Source organism: Myotis nattereri, assembly GCF_964212035.1.
Source record: "Myotis nattereri genome assembly, chromosome: 13".
In the NCBI taxonomy this organism is placed as follows: domain Eukaryota; kingdom Metazoa; phylum Chordata; class Mammalia; order Chiroptera; family Vespertilionidae; genus Myotis; species Myotis nattereri.
Window position 1 is genome coordinate 46,090,592 of NC_138088.1, and position 22,667 is coordinate 46,113,258.

Here is a 22,667-nt window from a genome sequence, read left to right on the forward strand (position 1 = left end):
GACTGGATTGGGGTCTGTCACCAGCCCCTTCTTCTGGATCGGGCTTGATTTTCGTATTTTCAAAGAGGATCTGCTCATTATCTTTGAACACTCCTTTTTACAAAATTTCTGTTGGAGCTCGGTGGGGAAGATTCTGGGGATCTTATTTTAAGGGAGAAAAATGTAAAAAGCTCCGAAGGGGCGTTGATTAATTTCCCCGGGTTTGGAATCACCCTCTGGACAAGAGAGCAAGCGATCAAGAGCGAGGAGAGGAGTGGAGAGGACCCAGGAGGCGCGCCAGCCCGAGCCACCTCCTTCGCGGCCGCCCCCTCCCCACTCCCCCGACACACACCACACACTCGCTGGCTGGCTCGCTGGCAGACGCACACCCCGCGCGCGGACCCGCACCGGCCGGCGCCACACACTCCGCGGCCCGAGCCTCGGCAGCCGCAGCGGGATGGAGTTGGCGCGCACGGAGCGCCCCGCAGGTTGGCCCGGGGCGTCCCTTGCCCGGACTGGGCTCCTGCTCCTGTCGACGTGGGTCCTAGCCGGTGCCGAGATCACTTGGGGAGCTACAGGCGGTCCTGGGCGCCCCGCGGCCCCGGTTTCGCGGCGCCCGGCTCTGCTGCCCCTCTTGCCGCGGGCAGTGGCCAGCCAGTGGCCGGAGGACCTGGCGACAGCACGGAGAGGCGCCGCGCTCGGGCGCCGGCCCGGACCAGAGCCGATGCCCCAGGCAGCCGGCGGTAGTGGAGGAGATAAGCAGGAAGATGCCGGGGGGCTGTCGCCGGCAGGTGCACTGTGGGGACAGGGCATCCCGGCGGCTCCTAGCAAACCTGGCGGCTCGAGGAGGAGTCGCCGAGCGCAGCCTCCCAGTGCCCTGGAACACGGGGACTCCCGGGCCGCTGCTTGGTCCGATGGTTCCAAGGGAAGCCGTCCTCTGGCCAAGGGGCTCCGGGAGGAGGCGAAGGCTTCGCGGGCCGGGGGCGCGGCGGCCGAAGAGCTCAGGCTGCCCAGCACCTCCTTCGCGCTGACCGGGGATTCGGCCCACAACCAAGCCATGGTGCACTGGTCAGGACACAACAGCAGCGTGAGTACCCGCCGCGGGCCGGGGATCCCACTGTCTCCCCGCAGCAAGGGAGCGTGGGGGCCAGGAACGAGGGACAGATAGTTACTCGAGGGTTGGGGGAAGCACCATGACTTTTAGAGAGAACAGGTTGACCTAGCTTCCCCCACGCCCCCAACAGGTTAGTGGAGTTTGTTGGAAGATGGTGTGTGTGTTTGTTTATTGGTGACCCTAGGATTGGGGCAGCCCGGAAGGGAGGGGAGGGTGAAGGCGCTTAAAGATGAGCAGAGGAGGAATCTGTAGTTCTGGTGTACTTGGCTTGGCGTTTTCCTGTTGGGCGATTGAATTCGTAGTGAGGACACTGATTTGGGGTGGGAGCCGCTGGACAGACTGACAGATTCTAGGGACAGCCAGGGCTTCCTTCCCCTTTCTCCTCTCCAATCACTCGGAAGGGAGCCCGGGAGATGGAGGCCACTCAGACCCCTTACTCCTGCCTGCCTTAGGGTCTCTGCTCTCTGCTCCCGGCCACTTTCTCCCAGCTCCCAGCCCTGGCGGGACACAGGGCCAAGCCGACCCCAGCCTGGTCTCCAGGTGACACTAATTATGCTCCCCCCCCCCCCCCCCCCCAAACCTGGGCAGCTGCCCTGGAATGCTACAGGAGAGGCAGCAAGAAAGTTTAAAGCGTGAAGTGAAATTCAGCACCCATTCCCCTCACACATGCCCAAGCACATACAAGTCGCTGAGCAAATAAACTCGCCTGGGCTGAGTCGTCCCGCACTACATACAATCCGCTCGCGAGTGGAGATGGGTCCTGTGTGCTTCCGGCACACCTCTCCACCTCCACTCTGCGGTGCGGCCAGGTTCCCCGGGAAGCGGCTGTATCGAGAGGTGGCGCCCTCGAGTCCCCTCCCGTGGCTCTGAGCCCTGGATCCAGCACTGGGCCCCGGCCGGCTGTCTGCCCCAGCAGCCGCTGCAGCCGCAGCAGAGCGGGCCCAGAGGGGTCCCTCCGCACCCAACTCGCCTGCACTCAGCGCGGTGCAGCCAAGCCCAGGAACAGCTGGGAATGGGCTCTCGGGTCGGAGAGGAACTCCCAGGATTTACCCCACTCCCCTCACTTCCGTTGCCCCCCACTTCAGCCAGTCTCACAAAAATCCTTTTCTCTTCTCTGGCTCTCCGATGGGATGGGACCTCAGCGTTGAGCAGGAGGACGGTGGATGTCTGCACAGGCAGCCTGGGGGAACTCACTGGATGGGAAAGCGCCGCCCTCCTCCCTTTGTATGTCTCTTCATGACTGGCATTAAAGATTTCCCTGCGAAAATTTCATCTTATTTTAATGGGGCCTGGCTGGGGGTGGCACAGGGGGTGAGAAGCAAATAACAGGAAAGCTAGGAGTCTGCAGAGCGCAGCACATAGGTAATCCTGAGTACAGATTCCCTGGTTCTTAATGATACACACCGCTGGTAGCCCAGCCTGGGTAAGGGGTGCTGGGTGGGAAGGACTTGGCAGTCCAGATCCTTGGCAGCCAGCACAGAGCGCTGCTTCATCTGCCCCTAGCAAACACCCCCATAGCTTTGGAGTGGGCAGCTGTGGATGTGGGGAGTGGGCAACATGTGCCCTTGCAGGGATGGGTGATTGAAGTCTTACAAGTTCCCAGAGGAGTGTGTGTGTGTATTCCTTCCTGGGAGAGGAGGATGGACAGGCTATCTTGAAGTAAGTGTGTCCTCGGAGGAAGAGGCGATGTCCTCATGTACCTGTGACTTTATGATGAATTACACATTAAACTCACTCTTCCTGAAGAGTTTTCTTATACCTCTGCTTTTATTTTAAGGATCCGCGCGTGTGTGTGTGTGTGTGTGTGTGTGTGTGTGTGTGTTGACAAAGCCTTGAAGATGGGACGTTAGAAAATAGTAGTTGCTTTTTGTAAATAGTAGTTAAACAAGCATAGCCTTCTCTGCCCGTCTTGTGTGCCCATGCGCAGCAGAGGAAGTGATGGGGCATGTCTTGCCCAATGTTCCCCAGGGAAATGGCTCTTCAGTTAAAAGAGGGCCAGTGGGGCCTGGGGAGTGGAAAAGCTGGCCTTGGAGTCTATAGTAACAGTGATGAGGTTTGGAGAGTCCACAGACAGTTCCCGGGCTTTATTGGTTGTGCTGGTGTCATGTCTTACTGTTCAAGCAAAAGGCAAGGTAGCACAGCTGGTGCAGGGACCCCAGGGTGCTCTCTTTCTCTGGTCCAGAGAAGGACAGCCTCTTGAGCTCCTGGGCTGGACCTGCCTCTTTTGACCACGCTTTGCAGGCAATGCCAGTGAGTGAGAAAGGCTTTGCTGAGTATTGGTCCGTGATGATCTGGGGGAATATGGGGAAACACTAACATGACTCTGTCTTTTAGAGACTTTAAAAACAACCCCTTGGGAGAGTAATTGGGAAACCAGTTTCTACTACCTTACCCAGTTGGTTTCTTCCTCCCCTCTCCCTGTCCTGAGGGAGTGAAAGAAGGTGCTCTAGATAAAATCCAGGTGAAGAATGATGGGTTGATGGGCCTTCTGAAAGGTCCAAGTGGAGAGAGATGGCCCCAAGGCAGACAACTTGGGTCCCACATAAGGCTCTTTTGACAGGAAAAGAGAATTCCATCTTCTCTTCTGGCTTCAAAAGTGTTAAACACGTACTGCTCTGGGAAGGCACCAGGTTAACATGTTCTCCTGCCAAGTGCCTTTGGTGGACCTTGTTACTTGACATGGGTTTCTTTCTATGGGAGTTTTCGGTCACCCCATATAACTGGAAATTGATCTCCACTCTGACAGTTTGCAGTCAGGCATGCAGAGTGGGCATGCAAGGCAAGGACCTCCACCCCACCTCATGCATCCAGCATGTATCCAGGGGCTCAGTGGGCAGAAGGGTATCCTTGTCCCAGGCTTGGAACATGTATTCACTTTGGTCCCAAGAGTGGTGAGGGATGACATGGGGGCCAAGGAGGAGGTGCCCAGCAGGCTTGAGCCAGAATGCATCAGGAGGGGATGGAGTCTCGGTCCCCCCCACCCCCCGCCTTGGCCGGTTGGTTCCCCACTTATTGTTCTTGCCCTGCCAGGTGTTCTGGGAGAGAGATAAGTGGACTTGAACTTGGAACCTGAGTGATTTGCCATTCATTCTCTCTGGTTATCTCCAGCTGGGATCCTGGTGATGAATGGGTTAGAGGATGTTCCACAAACACCCAGAGAGAGCCCAGTCCCTGTGGTTTCCAGGGGAACAGAAAACCATCATTCTGCCCTTCTCCCACAAAGGAAGGAAGATACCCCTCTGCTTGGTCAGTGAGTTGGCAAATGGCCGTGGAGAGTTGTGAAGGCAACCGTCCATGTTCCATGCCCCCTCCTCCCTGGAGTAATCCTTGGTGGGGATTTCCATTCCTGGTATTGAGGTGGCAGTGCTGCCCCTCTGTAGATGGATCCCCATTCCTTTCCAGCAGCTCACTCCCAGAGCATGGATTTGCAGGCTGCTGCCCCTGCAGCGTATCTGGTCGGAACCACTTGCCAGATAGTTTTCAGTTAATGTGCCCAACACTGCAGCTTGGTGAAGAGAAATGGAGAGATGCTGGCAATTCCGGGTTCCTATCAGACCACCCTTCCCTGAGCATGCTAGCAGGTGGGGGCACACGGATTCTCCCAGTTGGGATTTCATACCCTTACCTAATTCAGCTGAACTGTGCTCTAAAATATTTACTCCTAATGTGCAAAATAGTGACAGATTTGATCCGATTAATTGTATTCCACGCACTGGAGCATCTAATTGTGGCTCCCAAACAGATTTCTCAGATAGCTTTTGGCTGGATTGTCTAGCCTTCATTGTCTGTGCTCACAGCCCCCATGTCATAATTTCTTAATGCATTTTGCCTTCTCAGAGGCTTAATAAAGAAACCTGCCACAGAAGCCGTTCTTCGAGGGGCTGCCAAAAAGAATCTGTTTTTAATTAATATTACAGGGGAGCCATCTCAGTGGAGATGTCGCTGGGCAAGGCAGAAAGCACTCATTGCTCCTGGTCACTGTTGGTCTGGGGGAGGGGTTAAGAGGAGAGGGTTGACACAGGCTGTTTGTCTGCTCTGTGCTTCCCGATGTCTAGGTTACAGCATGTTATTTGCGTCTCAGATCCTGCAGTGATTTCCAAGGTGAGCAGAAGTTTCAAACTCCTTAATTGGGAGGCCTGATCGAATGATTGCAGAAATGTAGTGGTTGGAGCTTGCTTTGGAGTTGACAAGAAAGGAATGCCAGGAAGTGGCTTCTCCAATGGGATGTAAAGGAAGGGGGGTGGTGGCTCCAGTGGCGAGAAGGCTCAGGGAGCAGAAGGGAGAACTGCTGTTCCCTCGGGCTGTGTAAATCTACTATTGCAACGGAAGGAATTTAGGAACTGGAAGGAGCTGAGAGGTGCAGCATAGCCAGACAGGCGGAGATAGGAAGATGAGTCTGAAGGCCAGGGGTTTATCCAAGGCGAGGTGTCCCTGCGGCATGTGCTTTGACTCACCTGTTGATCTCCTGCTTCCTTTGGCGCCTTGGCTGGCTTGAGACGCTTCGTGCACAGGGAAAAATGCCAAAGGATGACTTTTCCAGCAAGTTTGGGAGAAAAGAGACCTTGTGGAGGAGGAGGTGGAAAATAGAATGCTAGTGCCTGGTGGGCCACTTTGAGTCATCAGATCTGGCACTGTGGGGTGGATGGAATTGGGCTGACCATACTTATCCCCCTTTGAACTGGAGGGTGACTGACTTTGTTGGCAGCGAGTAGAGATAAGAGAGCTCTGCCTTACATGGAGTAGGTACTCAGTCATGTTGGACCATGTGGGTAAAGGAGGATAGTCCCACGTCTCATTTAACAGAGGCTACAAAGGATTTGGAAATTCTCATCCTTTGGGATATCAATTTCTTTCCCAGCCGCTTCTAACTTGACAGCTGCTATCACCAGGAGTATTTCAAGCAGTATGTCCACATTGGAGCTGGAGTACCTTTAGCCTTTAGATTCAAATCAGAAGTCCCTTAGCTTGGCATTCAGGGTCCCTCACTGTGTATATTCTTGGTCTCTTTCTCCAACTTTTATATTTGACTCCTTCACTCTAGCCAAGGCAGCCCCTTCATTGTGCCAAGCCTCCTCTTGACTCCAAGCCTTAGCTCTTGAGTCTCCTGCTATTGTTATTCATAGTATAGTTAGAGATCCAAACACAGCACCTTTATGGAACCTGCCTTAGAGGCATTTATTTCCCCTTTTCCTATGTACGTATAGAATTTATAAACTGCCTTAGCTGTGGTGGGGGTGGGGGTGGGGCAGTCTAACACGTCTCTTTTTTTAAAAAAAATCTTTATTGTTTAAAGTATTACATATGTCTCCTTTCCCCCCCATTGACCTCTCCCTGTACACTCCCCACCCCCCAAGCACATGTCCCTACCCACCTAGTGTCTGTGCCCATTGGTTATGCTTATATGCATGCATACAAGTCCTTTGGTTGATCTCTTACCTCCCCCCCCCCCCCCCATCTCCTATTTTCCCTCTGAAGTTTGACAGTCTGTTCAAGGTTTTTCTGTCTCTGGATCTATTTTTGTTCATCAGTTTATGTTGTTTACTATAGTCCACAAATGAGATCATGTCCTATTTATCTTTCTCCAACTGGCTTATTTCGCTCAGCATAATGCTCTCCATGTCCATCCATGCTGTTGTGAATTGTAAGAGTTCTTTCTTTTTTACAGCAGCGTAGTATTCCATTGTGTAGATGTACCACCATTTTTTAATCCACTCATCTGTTGATGGGCACTAACACTGTCTCTTAATAGCATTGAGTTTATACACCTGGTTTATCATTCATATATGAATTTCAACATAAGATTTAGAGGCAGCTCTATCCCATGTAGTAAGATAGAAATAGGGACTAGTCAGCAGTCTTGGCTTCTTTCTTATGTACTCCAGAGATTAGATGGACTCATATAAGATATTCAACCCTTTGCTAAGTATTTCCTCTGTATGTGCCAGTGGTCTGGGCACAGGGGCTGGTAGGAGTGTGATGGAGGGAGAAGACAAACAAAGACAAGGCCATGTTTGCCTCAAGGTCCTTCCAATATGCTTTGGATATGAGACTGCTCTTATAGAAAGTAACACATGACAACAAGACAAATGCCATGGGTGATATGTGGTCAATTGTCAAGTGACCATGTTAGGCTATGAGTTCAGAGGAGAGAGGATCACTGTGGGAGATGCTACAGGCATCCTAGACTCGCAGAATGTCAAGGCTGGACATGCACTTAGAAATTGTCTTCATCAAATCACTCTGCACAGAGATGAGGGATAGGAGGCTCAGATAGGAACACGGCATGGGCTCCCTACTGGTCTTTCTTTGTGTTGCTGTCCTCTACTCACTCCCAGTTTTCTCCTTTCTACTTGGGTTTATAGACCATTTTCCTGACGAGTATTTATGCAATTTATTTTTCACTCAGATGAGATATGCTGCCCATGTTATAGGTAGGATAGACTGAGGCCCAAGATGAGTATACATGAAGTTAGCCAGAGAGGCTTAGAAATAGATTCTCCCTCCTGTTCCCAGGCTGTGTGCTAGGGCCCCCCTGTGTACCCACTCTGGCCCACCCACCGCCGTGGCTGCAGACAATAAATACCGAGCTTGTTAATGTTGGACAACCTGTATCTTTGTAATGGTAGTTAATGGGGGCCTCTTGTGAGTCACCTCATTATTTGCGTTAGTGAATCAAACCTGGTTGCATCATCAGGAACATTTTGCTCATTTATTTTGATCAGTGTAGTTTGGGTTTAATTATTTATGGAAATACTATTTTTTATAGCACATTAATGTGCAATAGTAAATTAAAAAAAACGAATGGTGTCTAAGAGCTTAAGGATTGCATGAGTAGCTCTCTACTATTAACTCATTGTTGGCGAGCGGAGGAAACCATCCCTTCTGGGCTGATATGAGAGGGACCCAGGGCATGGTGGGGCCAGCCATGCAGGGCTGTTGGTCAGTATATCTGTGCCCAGTTACTTGGCACACACTGGAAGAGAACCTAGTTTAGGGGAAGAGCTGTTTCTGTTTTTTTTTTTAAATATCTTTTTTATTGACTTTAGAGAGAGAGGAAGGGAGAGGGATAGAGAGACAGAAATATTGATGAGAGAGAAACATTGATCAGCTGCCTCCTGCATGCCTCCTACTCGGGATTGAACCTGCAACCCAGGTATGTGCCCCGACCGGGAATTGAACTGTGGCTTCCTGATTCAATCAGTGAGCAACACCAGCTGGGCTGCCTCTTTTTCTTAATAGCTGTGTGACATCAGGCAAGTTGTCACCCTTTTTAGCTATTTTTTATCTACAAAAACAGGGTGAAGATAATACCTCTCACATTGGGCTGTTGTAGGGATTAAATAAGACACACATAGCAGAGGGCTTAAAAGAAGTGTTTGATCTGAAGCAAGCCTTTCAGGTACTTTCAGTTGGTTTTGTTTTTATTTTTATATTGGAAGGGGCTTTCCCGTCATTTTCAGTTGGAAACATTGAAGCACAGGAAGGAGGGACTTGCCTAAAGTTTCTCAGTGAGATGCTCATTTCAACCCCCTCCCATAGTCCATGGCCTCAGTCAGATGTGTCGTTGTGATATCTGTCTTCTGTGTGGTCCTGACATACACAGTGAATGAAATTGAGGAATGAATGGCTGGGGACCTAGCTTCTTGAAACTCATACTTAGAATTTGTAGTAGAAATGGTTAGAATCAGATGATTAGAAACAGGTTGAAGATTACCCTAGTTTACAACTAATAAGTTGAATATTTTTCCAGGATTCCATTGAGTGAAGGGTTGAGAAAGGTATCCAGAAAAATGAATTTTAACATAACATAGCTTCCCTTGGCTTGGACATCTATGATTATCCTTTATAGTGAATCATAGAAGACTTCTTGAAGAAGTGAAATGTGTAGGTTTAAGAAAATAAATAGGAGAACTGGGCTGCTGGGCTGGTTGGTAAGCAGAGCCTATAGTGCCCAAGACTCAACGTCAAGGTCATGGGATGGACCTGACAGTCCAGGTTTGCTTCTCCTCTCAATCTCCTAACTTTGCTTTGTGCCTGATGCAAAATGGGGATATCTGTTGCTGGAACTATCTTCAGACTACTTACTGTCTCTTTTCCAGAATTACCATATTGGCCCAAGCCATCCATATCTTGTAGTGATTAACATCCATCAAGTTACAGACTTGAATTCCCTTTTTGTCTGTATTCTATGCACCAAAAAATGGGGCCTGAGATTCCTACACAGACACTCGAGGGACTGTTGTCCTGGGAAATAAAGGGAAATAAATAAGATGAAATAGTAGAAGAATGCTGCATGAGAAATTGTCCCAAAGGAGAGAAGAGCAGCAGCAGCCTGCAGTTACATTGTGTGAGGGGTCCTTTGGTGACCCAGAGATGAATAATTGATTGAAAACAAAGCAGTGAGTCCTGAGTGTTGATCATTGAGCCTCTTCCTGCAGAAACAAGGAAATGGATGCCTTGTACAAATATTCTGCAGTCCATTCAACCCATGGATGACTCAACTAAGACTCTAGAAATAAATTCAGCCAGAAGTGATGCTCAGGCTTGCTTCTCCCATCTCTTCTGCATTTTCTGCCTTTGTGCTTCTCACTTTTTTTGTGCATGGTGGTCAGTCAATAGAAGCTTATTGATTTGAATGACATAAACACTTTCTTACATACTTAAGACTGCCTGAGTGAAGAATGAATGTCTTGGGGTTGACGAAGTGTCCGGCCTCCTCTGGCTGCCTTCAGGCCTAGGGTCTGCACCTCTGGGACATCACAGTTGTCTGTCACCGGATCTCAGGTCCCACATGCCTAACTCAGTACTCTCAAGGTCTTTTTGGCATCTATGGTGAGGTAGGCACTTTCTTTTCACTGCCAGATGGCTAGAATCACGTTAAAGATTACGCTGATATATAAGAAGTGGGCTTTTTCTTTTTAAAATCTGTTCTCAGTGGGAGATGGAGAACAATTACTGAGGTGAACATTTTTTTTTCAGGGCTTGAAAAGTGGCTCAAGCTGCTATATCCAAACATGGTTAAACATAGTGGGGGAGCTCATCTACAAGAGTTTTGAGCCCATAAGAAACTTGTTTTCCAGGTGTAAAGGAAGAGTATCTTTAGAGGCGAAAGACTTGATCATATCACTGGGTTTCTTTCAGTGCCATTTATGCTTGAAAGCAAACTTTTGACTGAAAGATTTCTGAAAACTCTGAAATGTCTTTTCTGTTATGAGATGGCTCGCAAGCAACAGTGACTTTGAGCAGGTCTCTGAGTCTTAGTTTCATTGTCTGTAAAATGGGGATAATTACTGAGCTTGTAGGGTTGTTTAGAATCTTAGAGATTATGACTACCCATAAAAGGTCTAGTGTAGAGGGCTATTGTATTGGTTAAGAATGTTAGTTCTCATTATCTGCCTAGATAGGAAGTGGGGCAGGTTGAATGTCTAGACATCTGTAGCAGATAAAATGGTAGTCTGCCATATTCCCTTAGCACTTGCCATTTCTCTGCATGTTGGCCTGACTTCTAACCACAAGCACCAGGGCCTTTTTGCCCAATGAAGCTTGATTTGATCACCCAAGGCACAGGCTGGAAGTGTCAGAAATTAATTCCTATCAAGGAGTAGGGAGAAGCCACCTATCAATGACTAGCGGAAGTTGGATGAATACCCGAACTCCCTTATCTCTGAGGCTGATTTTCTACACTATCTTCCAGAGTCTCCAGTGGGATGACACCCCAGTTGCCTACTGTGGTAATTTGCTTGCTTTATTGGCAGCCCTTTCCATCTACTCCTTTATCAGTATTTCTTGGTATTGCCTCCCAAATAAACTACTTGACTTATAAATATTTTTATACGTGTGTGTGTGTATATATTTATATATGTAAAGAGATTCCTTACTGTAAGGAATTGGCTGACATTGTTATGGAGGCTGAAGAGTCCACAAACTGTAGTTGGCAAGCTGGAAACTCAATATTGCTGATGGTGTAGTTCTAGTTTGAGTCTGAGTCTGAGGCAGGAGAAGACAATGCCCCAGTTTGAAGACAGTGATGCAGAAAGGAAGAATTATTTCTTACTCAGCCTTTTTGTATTAGTCGTGCTTCAATGGATTGGATGAGGTCCATCCACATTGGGTAATCTGCTCTACTCAATCTACTGATTCAAATATGAATCTCATCCAGAAATAGCCTCACAGACACACCGGGAAAAACGTTGGACCAAATATCTGGGCACCTATGGCCAGGGTCAGAATTTCCCTCATACTTAAAAAAAATCCTACTTAGGGCCATACCATGGCATGTATTAGTAATGGAGAGGGAGATGACATCACTGACTCTGGTTCTGAGAAGGTCCTCCTTTAGTGTGGCACCATCCTGAAGAAAGGAGCCCAGTTCATGGTTATATTGAGTGGCAGAAACATGGTGTTGAGGCTTTGAGAAGACATACCCCTTCAAATTAGTCTTCACTGTCATTTCTCAGGGCCAAGGAGCCCCACCTTACCCCAAGGCGTGCACTTAGTCTTCTCAATACATAGAGGGTCCTTAAAATTTGGACCTCTACCTCCTGGCAGGTGATATCCTGACTAGGAATAGGGTACAATTCCTGTTTTTCTTAAACTTTGTTTTGGCAGGGAGCAGCTGAGCTTACAGTTCATCAGTGAAGGTCATCATGACAGGCTGGGAAGAATATTAGCCTGAGAGTTGGGATCTCTAGACTTGGGTACATTACAATCTTCAGCAAGTCATCCTTTCTTAGGTGTAGGTGAATAAAGACCCTCTCAGGTGTAGCAGCTTATATGTATATGAATTAGAGATTTTTTTTTAAAAAAATGGGTGCATTAGTAAGGAGAGGGTCTTGAATGATGATAAAAAATGTAAAATGCTTCTTTCAAGAGTTCATACATTTGTTCTATCCCAAGTATATGTGCATTCTCTTGTTGTTGTTGTTGCTGTTGTTGTTCTTCTTCTCCTTCTCCTCCCCCTCCTCCTCCTCCTCCTCCTCCTCCTCCTCCTCCTCCTCCTGCTAACTTATTTGAATTTTCTAATTCAGTTTCTTTAGTTACAAAATGTAAGAGTTGCATAAATTGATGCACGCCCATCTCACCATAAATTAGATGTGATATGAGGTCAATCATTTATGTGTGAAATGGGGACATTCCTATTTGCTCCCTTTATGTCGCAATTAAATAATGAGATGCTGCACTTGGAAGCAATTTGAAAAGAATGCTTTTCAAAGTGGTATAAACAGGGGGAGCTATGAACTGGGTGTTAATTCACCTTACCTCTCCTTTGTTCCTTCAGTAGCTGGAGGTCTTTCCACAACAGATTTGAGACCATGTTATGACATCCACCTTCTTTTGCCTGCACCCACTTTCATTGTACATCCAGGAATGATGTACAATTTATTTCAAGTCACATCTGATATAATAAAAGTATCAGATGGCAGTGTAGAATGGATGTTTAAGGAAAACATTTGTTTCAGGACTTGACCTGTATTGATTGCTCTGCTTTCTTCCTTTGAGATAATATGAAGTATTGGGGAGCATCTACTATATGGCTAGTGATGCAGGCTGTGAACAAAGCATATGATACACACTGGACACCCACAAAGCTTAAAGTCTTGTGTGTGGAAAACACATATTAGATAAACATTGCCAAAAACAATGTGAGATAATTTAAAATATATGCCAGTTTGAGCATACTTAGGAAATACATTAAATGCAATCAAGACCACAGTGAATGAAGACTAATAGAATGTTTAAATGTTATGGTTGTGTTAATTATTTACAACAAAATCCAGTAGCATGGTAGGAAATAGATCTAATCCTCATGACTAAGCCTGTGTTGTTTGGTGAGGAGTCTTCTGAGCTTGGAGATCAAATCGATTATCTCATGTCCTGATGGTATGAATTCTGCCATCTTAGTTTGGGCTCATTTTTTTGTACAGCTTTTTGTTTTTGGCCATAGTATTGAGATATTCCAACTTCTTAATTGTATTATTATTGAATATTCTAATTCATACTGATTCCTTTATAGGCTGGCTTCCCTGTTGTCATCTAGATACATCTACTTATTCTACTCCTGGGGTAATACCTCTGTTTGTTGGATTCATTTTTTCTTATTGGGGGCTGATTTTCATTTTTCTGTGTTACATCCTCAAGTATTCTTTTTCAGAGAGTGTGTGGGAATGCTTATTCCAATGTCCTGTTATACATATTGATAGAGTCCTTTTAACTCTCAAAAGATCCTGGTTTGGATGATAGATAATATAGTCACCCATTGCTTCAGCAATCATTTTTTTTTCATTCTTGGTATCTCTAAAATTTATTTTGCTCTCACATTGGCTTGAAGGTTCATATGTACATAGTAATCTAGGGTCAAAAAATGTTCCCTTACTTAGATTATTTGCTGGATTGCATCCTCTGCTGTTTTGGGATTATATGTGCCTCCCCTCCCACTCAGGGACTGATGGGGGTGAGGAAAAGGAGCTGCTTGCTGTGGGACACCTGTGGCTTTGTTCATATTAATGATGTAGAGCCCTTTAAGGAGTCCCGATGCATTATAACCAGATTCATACCAATTGGCAGTCTGATGAGGGGCACTAGACCCTCTACAGAGCAATTTGCTGTAGAGACTTATTATCCGAATACCTTTAACATAATACTCTTTAAAAAAAAAGGCAGTTTTAGCTACCTTTTACTTTACAAATTAAAAATATATTTTAAAAACTTCATCAGTATTAAGCAGGTATTTGTGTTGTGCCCTCTATGTGTCAGATGCTGGTGAGCAGTTCTCTGAAGGGGAAGTTCATGATACTATCAAAGACTACCCCTGGGACATTTAATGTGGAGAGGGCAGAGAGGCAGAAGCAGATGAGCTGAGCTCTCAGAGGTCCTCAGGGTCAATGAGGTGAAGAGGAGAGGGCAGAGTGTTCCGGGCACACAGCTTCTGGGGCATGAGGGAGCGAGATATCTAAAAGGGACAAAAAGGACAGGGTGGCTGGAGCAGATGACTCGTGGGCTAGGGGCTGGTGAGAGATGAAGCTAGACAAGCAGGGATGGGTAGGACCTTACGAGCTCAGGGGAAGGAGTTTCTTCTTTATCCTAAGAGCCAAGGGGTAAGCCACTGGAGGGTTTAACATTGGAGAGTGATACAATTCAATTGACATTAAAAAACCACTCTGACCACCCTGTGGTTTGGAGGAAGAATAGGATGGATGCTTGGAGACCAGCCTGCTGCTGTAGCTAAAGATGATGGTGGCTTAGGTGGTGGTGGTAGGATTGGGTGGGAAGGATCCAACTGAAGAAATATTTAGCAGATGTAGTCGATGGTGTTGGCTCCTTTGTGTAATTCTTCACACCTCCCCATAACTCCCTTTGCTTTCCTAGTGCCTTTTGGGTTTGGCCTCGTGACTTGCTTTGGCCAGTAGGAAAGGTGCCAGTTCTAAGCTTACTTAGCAAGAAGCACTGTGTTATCTGCCTGCTGTGTTGAGCCTCTGCAGTGGCCGTGAGAAAAACACCCAGGCTAGCCGACTGCTCCTGTGAGGATGAGTGATAAATCACATGTAGCTACTTTGAGCCTAGATCAGCCGAGCCAAACCTAGCCATGAGCAGCAGAACTGCCCACCTGAGCCCAGCTCTATCACCCAACCTTCAGCTGCCCTGTACATTTCTGAGAATAAATGATTGTTGTGAAAATAAGGGGTTGAGATTTGAGTGGTTTGTTCGGAAGAAAAAGCTAACTGATAGACTAGGTAAAACCAACAGAATTTGATAGATTGGATGTAGAAGATTTGTGAGGTCATAACTACGATGTAAAGTGAGGCTCACCTGTATTTCAAGGTCATTAGCCTCATCCATGCTCAGGGCTATCGTTATGTGTGTCTTTTTGGTGGTTTCCTGCCACTTACCTTGCTTTACAATTCATGGCTTTCTTTTCTGGAGCTGAATGAGGTAGGTTGGCTACAGGGTCCAAAATAATTTATCTTCAACTTTTTATTTCTCACTCTCTTTTCAGCAGCCTGATCGGATTCCAGCAGAGCATTTGAGCTGAGTGGTCCTCAGATCCCTCTGTGGGGGGTCTTCAAGCCCTAAGCTTAGTGTATTCCTGTTAAAGTCAATTTCTGTTCTAGCTGTGAAGATGGGATTTCACTTATTGGGGTGAGGGGAACAATGTGGGGCCAGGGATTTTCTTGGTCTTGAATGATTATTTAAAATACATTAATGCTGATAAAATATTTAGCTTTTAAATAACAAGTTTAATATAGGGAACTGTGGTTTATTTATTAATGGCAATGGCAGGGAGATTGGTAGGAGTTGTGCTAAAGTGCACTGTTGTGATTTTGCAAAGTATAGTAATTACTGTAATATTTTGTTGAATTATTAATATCTACTGTGTCTGCAGGAACATAAGCTTCTGCAGTCAAATTCATTTCAAGATTGCCTCCCCCTCTTCTGGTTTTGTTTTGTGTTTTCTTTCTTGTGCACATATACGTTTTTAAAGACATGGAGCAGGGTGGGGAGCAGAGCTGATTATCTTGTGTGAAACACCATTGTTACACCCTGCAACTGAATATAGGCAGACAGCAATGAAAAACTATTGTTCCTGAGGATGCCCTGCCTCAGCCAAGCCTGTTCATAGCACCAGACTGAGGGATGCTGAAGGAATCATGTCTAGGAGAAAAGGACTCATCAGTGTGCCCTTTTTGGGATCTGGGATGAGGAGAGAGAATAGTATATATACATGTGAGGGTAATATGCCTTTAAGCAGAGCCGATCTTACCTGCAGATGGAATTGCCAGGTGTTGGGGTATATGTACTGAAACAGTACCAGCCTCTTTATTAATAGTTTTAACAACTATGACTTAGTGTCTATTATGTACTCAAATGGGGTATATGTACTGAAACAGTATCAGCCTCTTTATTAATAGTTTTAACAACTATGACTTAGTGTCTATTATGTACTCAAATGAGTTCACTGTGGATGATGATGGCTTAGAATCGGTTCTCAACCTGTGGGTCACGACCCCTGAAAATACATCCTGCATATCAGATATTTACATTACGATTCATAACAGTAGCAAAATCATAGTTATGAAGTAGTAACGAAAATAATTTTATGGTTGGGGGTCACCACAACATGAGGAACTGTATTAAAGGTTTGCGGCATTAGGAAGGTTGAGAACCACTGGCTTGTTCTATGAATGGGCTCATTCTGCAATATGACTCTAAATCCAAGCACAAGTACATGTGGGATCATTCCTTTTGGTTGTGGTTAAATGGAAATGGGAATACAAGCTTTCATATCACCATGTACCGACTTTATGAAATGGCCCAAGTCAGTCAACATCTGAGACTCAAGTTTCCTCATCTGTGCAATAGTTGCAAGGATCAAAATGAAGTTATGTATTTGAAAGGGCATTATAAACCCTAAAGTTACAGACATGTGTAAGGGAATGTTATTGTTATTAAATTATAGTAGGGCTTGCTCAGGCTTGTGGTGTGATTTTGTGGGGGCATCTGAGAGGATTCTCTGCTCAATTACTTTTTGGCCAGAAACTTCACAATTTGGGAGTTGAGATTCTCTTAAAATAGAAGTAATTTTAGAGGTGGAAAGAACATGTAGTGATCTAACCACATCCTTTTCCAGATGTGGAAGTTGTGGCCAGGAGAACCATGGAGGTGCCCAAATTCACCGAGATAGTGAAGGCACCCACCCACCCCAATGTCCCTCTCCCTGACTCCAGTCCAGTGCTCTTTCTGCCACACACTGATGCTCTTCAGTTTTCCATTAAGTTCTACACAGGCTGGGGCGTTTCTCCAAGTAGGGATCCCTGGGCGGAATGAATACATTAGATGACTTATGGGATGACCTAGGGGATGGGATGTGTTAGGAATCTTAGCTCTACCACTGACTTTGTGTGACTTTGGGCAAGTTGCTCTCTGAAACCCAATTCTCTCCTTTATAAACCAGGATTATAATTCCTATTTTGTACAGCTGTTGTGAGGAGTAAGTGAGCTTGAAAGGCTTCACAAAGTGCCTGTCCTGTGGTAGAAGATACTTGATAATGGGAAGGAAATGATTATAAGGTGATAAGTTCTGATGATTACCTTGGTCTGCCTCATAGTAGGTCTACTCCAGTGAGCCATTTTCCCCATCCCCCACTGTGAGGGTGGGTGTTTTTAGGGGAGTGGGAGACTGCCCCTTCTAACACTGCTATTTCCCTTCACCAGGGCTGAGTGCATTTCCTCCAGAGGAAAGCCCTGAGCAGTGGGAAGACAGCCCTGTGATAGACACAGGGATGAGCCACCAGTTACCAATGGCCTTCCCTTTCTCTCCAATCTCAGACAGGGACAGCTCTAGCCCCATTTTAATTTGCCCTAAAGGGGGTGAGGATGGCAGAAGGGTGGGATGGTGGTCTTCAAAGAATAGAGGGGACTCTGGAGATGAGACAAACGAAATGGCTTGCATCCAAAAGTTGCATGGCTCTGTGTCCTTTGGGGCTTCTCTTCTTGATTTAAGTTACTAAGGCGGTTCCCTGCAAATTAGTTTGAGTTTATTTTTTTATTGGCAAGTTTATCCTGCTTCTAACAAGTCCATCCTGAGTCTCTTGTGAGCTGGGTAGGACTCAGTGTGAATTTACAGCAACTAAAGCAGGGCCACCTATGGGTGAACACTTGGGTAGAGGATGGAATTCCCAGGATCAGAAGGAAATCTGAAACACCCCAGAGCCTGTATCTCCTCTCAGGCAGGGGGGCTGGACGGAATGTTTGCTGAAAGCAAAATAAGAGAGGGATGCAGGGAAGTGTGCTCAGTTCCCCTTTCTTGCTCTTATCTTCACCTGTGCCCAGTAATCTCCACTTCTTTTTTCTTTTATTAATATATTTTTATTGATTTCAGAGAGGAAGGGAGAAGGAGAGAAAGGGATAGAAATATCAACGATGAGAGATAATCATTGATTGGCTGCCTCCTGCACGCCCCGCACTGGGGATTGAGCCCACAACATGTGCCCTGACTGGTAATCGAGCCATGATCTCCTGGTTCATAGGTCGACGCTCAACCACTGAGCCAGGTCAGCTAGGCCCAGTAACTTCCACTTATACTGCTCTCCTTGCTCTGGAAAAAATGTCTAATATTAGTCTTTGCTCCATCCATTCCTTTTCCTGAGGCCTTCGAATTTTATTTATTTTATTTTCCAGTCTTATTGAGTTATAATCAACAACAATTGTATATACTTAAGGTGTTCAATGTGATTTTTTTGATATATGTATACATTGTGAAATGATTACCACAATCAAGTTAATAAATGTAATCATCACCACACATAGTAACGATTTTATTGGTTGTGAGAACATTTAAGAGCTACTCTAATAGCCAATTTCAAGTATACAATACAGTATTATTAACTATAGTCACCATGCTGTACCTTAAGTCTCTAGAACAGTGGTTCTCAACCTTCCTAATGCCGCGACCCTTTAATACAGTTCCTCATGTTGTGGTGACCCCCATTTTCATTGTTACAAATTGAACATAATTAAAGCATAATGATTAATCACAAGAACAATTTGTAATTATATATGTGTTTTCTGATGGTCTTAGGCAACCCCTATGAAAGGGTCGTTCGACCCCCAAAGGGGTCGCGACCCACAGGGTTGAGAACCGCTGCTCTAGAAGTTATTCATCTTGCAAAACAAACTTTGTATTCTTTGACCAACATCTCCCCATCCCCGAGCCCCTGACAATCCACTCCCTGCTTCTATGAGTCTAACTTTTGAGTTTCCACATATATGTGAGATCATGCAGGATTAGTCTTTCTGTGCCTGCCTAATTTTACTTGGCATAATGTCCTTCTGCTTCATCCATATTGTCATAACTAACAGGATTTCCTTCTTTTTTTTTTTTTTAAATAGTAGTATATTTTTACTGATTTCAGATAGAAGGGAGAGGGAGAGAGAGATAGAAACATCAATGATAAGAGAGAATTACTGATCAGCTGCCTCCTGCACGCCCCCTACTGGGAATCCAGCCCAAAACTGGGACATGTGCCCTGATCAGGAATAGAACTGTGACATCCTAGTTTGTAGGTCAACACTCAACCCCTGAGCCACACCAGCCGGGCTGATATATTTCCTTTAGCAATATACCCTGAGTTATAATTGCTGGTTTATTTGTTAGTTCTATTTTTAAATTTTGGAGGAATCTCCATACTTATTTTCATAATGGCTGTACCATTTTACATTCCCAGCAACTATACACAAAAGTTCCCTTTTCTCCAGGTCCTCACCAACATTTATTATCTTTTGTCTTTTTAGTAAGAGCCATTCTAACAGATGTGAGGTGACATCTTATTGTGGATTTGATTTGCATTTCCCTGATAATTAGTGATGTTGAGCATTTTTTTCATATATCTGTTGGCCATTGATATGTGCTTTTTAGAAACATGCATTCTAAGTTTGCTCTCCTAATGGTGAATAGAAATTGTCCACCTCTACTGGGGATGGTTTGGAAAGGTATTTTAGGGATGGGGGGGTCTTCTGAAATCATAGCCTGTGCCATTTGTCTAACTTTTCTGCCTTCAGGACTGGCATCTGGGAGAGGGAGGCCACTCCCATGAGGTGAGAGAATAGGGCTCTGTACAAAGGCCGCCTTCTATTTCTGTGAAATGCTTCTAATGGTAGATTTTCTTTGGTTAAAGAGAAGAGAAATTGGGGAAAGTGCTATTCTCTTTTTCCCCCTTAAATTTTATTTATGTATTTGTTATAACAGTTTCCATTTGAACCATTTTTAGGTGGCATTGGTTATATTCACACTGTTGTCCAACCATCACCACTATCTGTTTCCAAAGTTTTTCATTGCCCAAACAGAAGCTCTGTAACTACTAAACCATGACTTCCCATTGCTTTGTTCCTTAAACAGCTGAATTCTCTTTTTCAGTGTCTGAGCAAGTATGGGGACTTTCAGTTTCTTCCCCTCTTCTGCCTTCTATCCTACCCTACTACTTTCTCCCTCTTAGCCATTCCTCTCACTATAGGGCTCATGGAGTTGGAATGAGGTGAAGGCTCATAATATTAAGGGCTGAAAAATGGGCATTTCTACCCCCTCCAAGTGCCATGTTATTCACTTATAAAGGTAGTCACACTTTCTGGCACCCAGAGGTACATGCCTCCCTCCACAGCCCCCAGCTTGTTCTCTCGAGGCATGGGTGGGTTATGCCAAATCATTGACAAGCTGGCCACCCGCATCTAAGATGGTTTTGGACTTGTGATTTTATCTCAGCTACGCCTTTTATTCATAGGAGACTTATTTATGTATACCTGAGATCTTAAACAAGCACACTCCATAGGTGAATTATCTCCTATATTCATTATTATTTATTATTTTTATTATTATTATTTATTATCTTTTGTCTTTTTGGTAATATTCATTAAAAGTAATGAATGATGATGAACTATGCAGTTAGGATTTGGGCACATATGAACCAATTCAGACTTGATCTTGGTCTTCTGGGGACATGATATCTAACATAAGCACATGTAGATAAAAGAATGGACATATCAAACCGATGTTAGAACCCAGAATGAAGCCTTTGTGGCTGGGCTCTAACATTTGTCAAGGGCCTACTATGTGCCAGGTACCAGTCTTGCGTGCTTCACATGTGTCACCCCATTTCTCCCTCACAGCAACCTGTGAGTTGGGGTTATTATGATCTCTAACTTAAGGATGAGGAAACTGCTGAAGAGAGGTCACGTAGATTGCGAAGGTCACACAGCTAATAAGCTGCGGAGTCGGCAATGAAATAGAGGAACATGTCTTTTGAAGATGGAAATCATTGAGTCTACTATTATATTGACATAGAAATCGGGAAATTAAAGAGTTTGGGAGAGGGGTAGGCTGAGTGTACCAGCATGAACAGGTGGGTAAAGGTGAAGAGGTCAGCTTTTATTTCGTTCTAGAATGAAATAAATGATATTGTAATTTTTAAATGTATAATATGTTTACAGATGTGCCCTGCATTTAATCTGCCTTGTTCCCATTTTGATTTTTGTTGAGTCTCCTGCCTGCTTGCCAAAAGCTAGGATGCTTCAGGCCCATGTACAATTGAAAGCAGAAGGTAATTTTGTAAAAATAACAGACATTGAGGGCATTCTTATCATGTACCAGATGCTGAGCTGTAACCTTTGCAGCAGCATCTCATTCAATCCTCACCGTCCTGAAGTATCCGTTATTAGGAGCCTCATTGTAAAGATGAGTAAGCAAAGGCACAGGGGAGTTAAATACCTGGCCCAGGTCAGATAGCTGGTGAGCAACTGAGCCACAAGTCCCCTTACACGCTGAGCCACAGAGCCTCGCCTGGTCCACGTCTCCATCAAGGAGAGCAAGGCCCGGGAAGGGAGAGGGTCAACCACTGATCCCACCAGGCTCAGGTGTATTTTCCCAATTCCTGGGTCTTTTCCCAATTAGACAGGCCTGTTCTCTAAGAACCTTCACTGAGCATTTGTGCTTAACTTGTAGTGTTTCCTGGCCAGGAGCAGGATGACTAAAAGCTTGGAGGTGAGAAGCAACAGGGTGTTTCGGGGGACCCAGAGAGACAGGGCAGAGGTGAGACTGGATTAGGGAGGCTTTGCAGGTCCTGCTGCCAAACTTGCATTTATTTCTGTTTGCAATGGGCAACCCTTAGTAATTCTGAGCAAGGGAGAGATGTAATTAGCAGTGGCATCAGTTGTTCTCAAAATATCATAAAACCCATTCTCCCTACTTGCAGGGAGGGAAAACAGGCTCAGAGAGGTGCAGAGGCTGGCCCGGAGGCTCCCAGCCAGTTGTTACCGGCAGCAAACCCAGATGCCCACACCACTGCTGTCTCCCCTGCCCGGAGAGCAGGCTCTGGCCCCTGCCCGCTCCCTCCTCTCACTGTGCGCTCTGTGCAGCAGCGCCCTCTCCATCATTAGCACAACCAGTGGGGTTCTGCTGTAATTAAAGGAAACGAAGGGGAGGAAGCAAAGCAGAGAAAGGGGGAAAAGCAACCACCAACAAAACATCAGATTTCCCACACAAACGCCCTAACAACAGCCATCTATCCGCTTTCATGGAAACCTGCTTGTTTTAAATACAGCAAAGGGAAACCCCATGCGATGGTGTGGGAAAGCAGGTTATTAAGTTCCCTTCAGGGCGCCGGAGTGAGGACTTAACTCCTTTTCTTGCCCTTTCTACCCTGCAGGGCAAAACTGATCAAACATGAGGGTTGAAAGAGACCTTGAATATCATTAGCTCAACTTCTCTGCCAAGGCAAGGTTCCCTCCGTCACCTACCCCTCCCAAGGTAGCATCTCTTGTTACCTGGCTCTCCCTATCCCCAGCTCCTTAAATTTGCTGGACCAAAAGCTCAAGTAGGGGAGGAAGGCACTTTAGCCAGCAAGAAACTGGTCACTCAGGCCTGTTGTCATTTATGGCACTGACTCCGGAGATGTCTAATTAATTCATTTATCCAGTTAGCCCCTTGCTCTCCGAAATGCCTTTTCTTGTTGCTGAGCAACTTGGGTAGACTTTTGACACGTGTATGCAGCTGGTGAATGAACCAGCAGTGTTTTCCTTTACCCTGGCA

The 22,667-nt window shown here is 45.7% G+C and overlaps 1 protein-coding gene across 1 annotated transcript in view; it reads left to right on the forward strand.

The window, feature by feature from the left end:
* Positions 1–342: 342 nt before the first annotated feature.
* Positions 343–22,667, forward strand: part of SORCS3 (sortilin related VPS10 domain containing receptor 3) — a 523,227-nt gene continuing 500,902 nt past the window's right edge. The window contains exon 1 of the mRNA XM_081104642.1: positions 343–1,066. Coding sequence (XP_080960768.1) covers positions 437–1,066 — 630 coding nt within the window. The 5' untranslated portion in view covers positions 343–436. The remainder of the gene's footprint in view (positions 1,067–22,667) is intronic.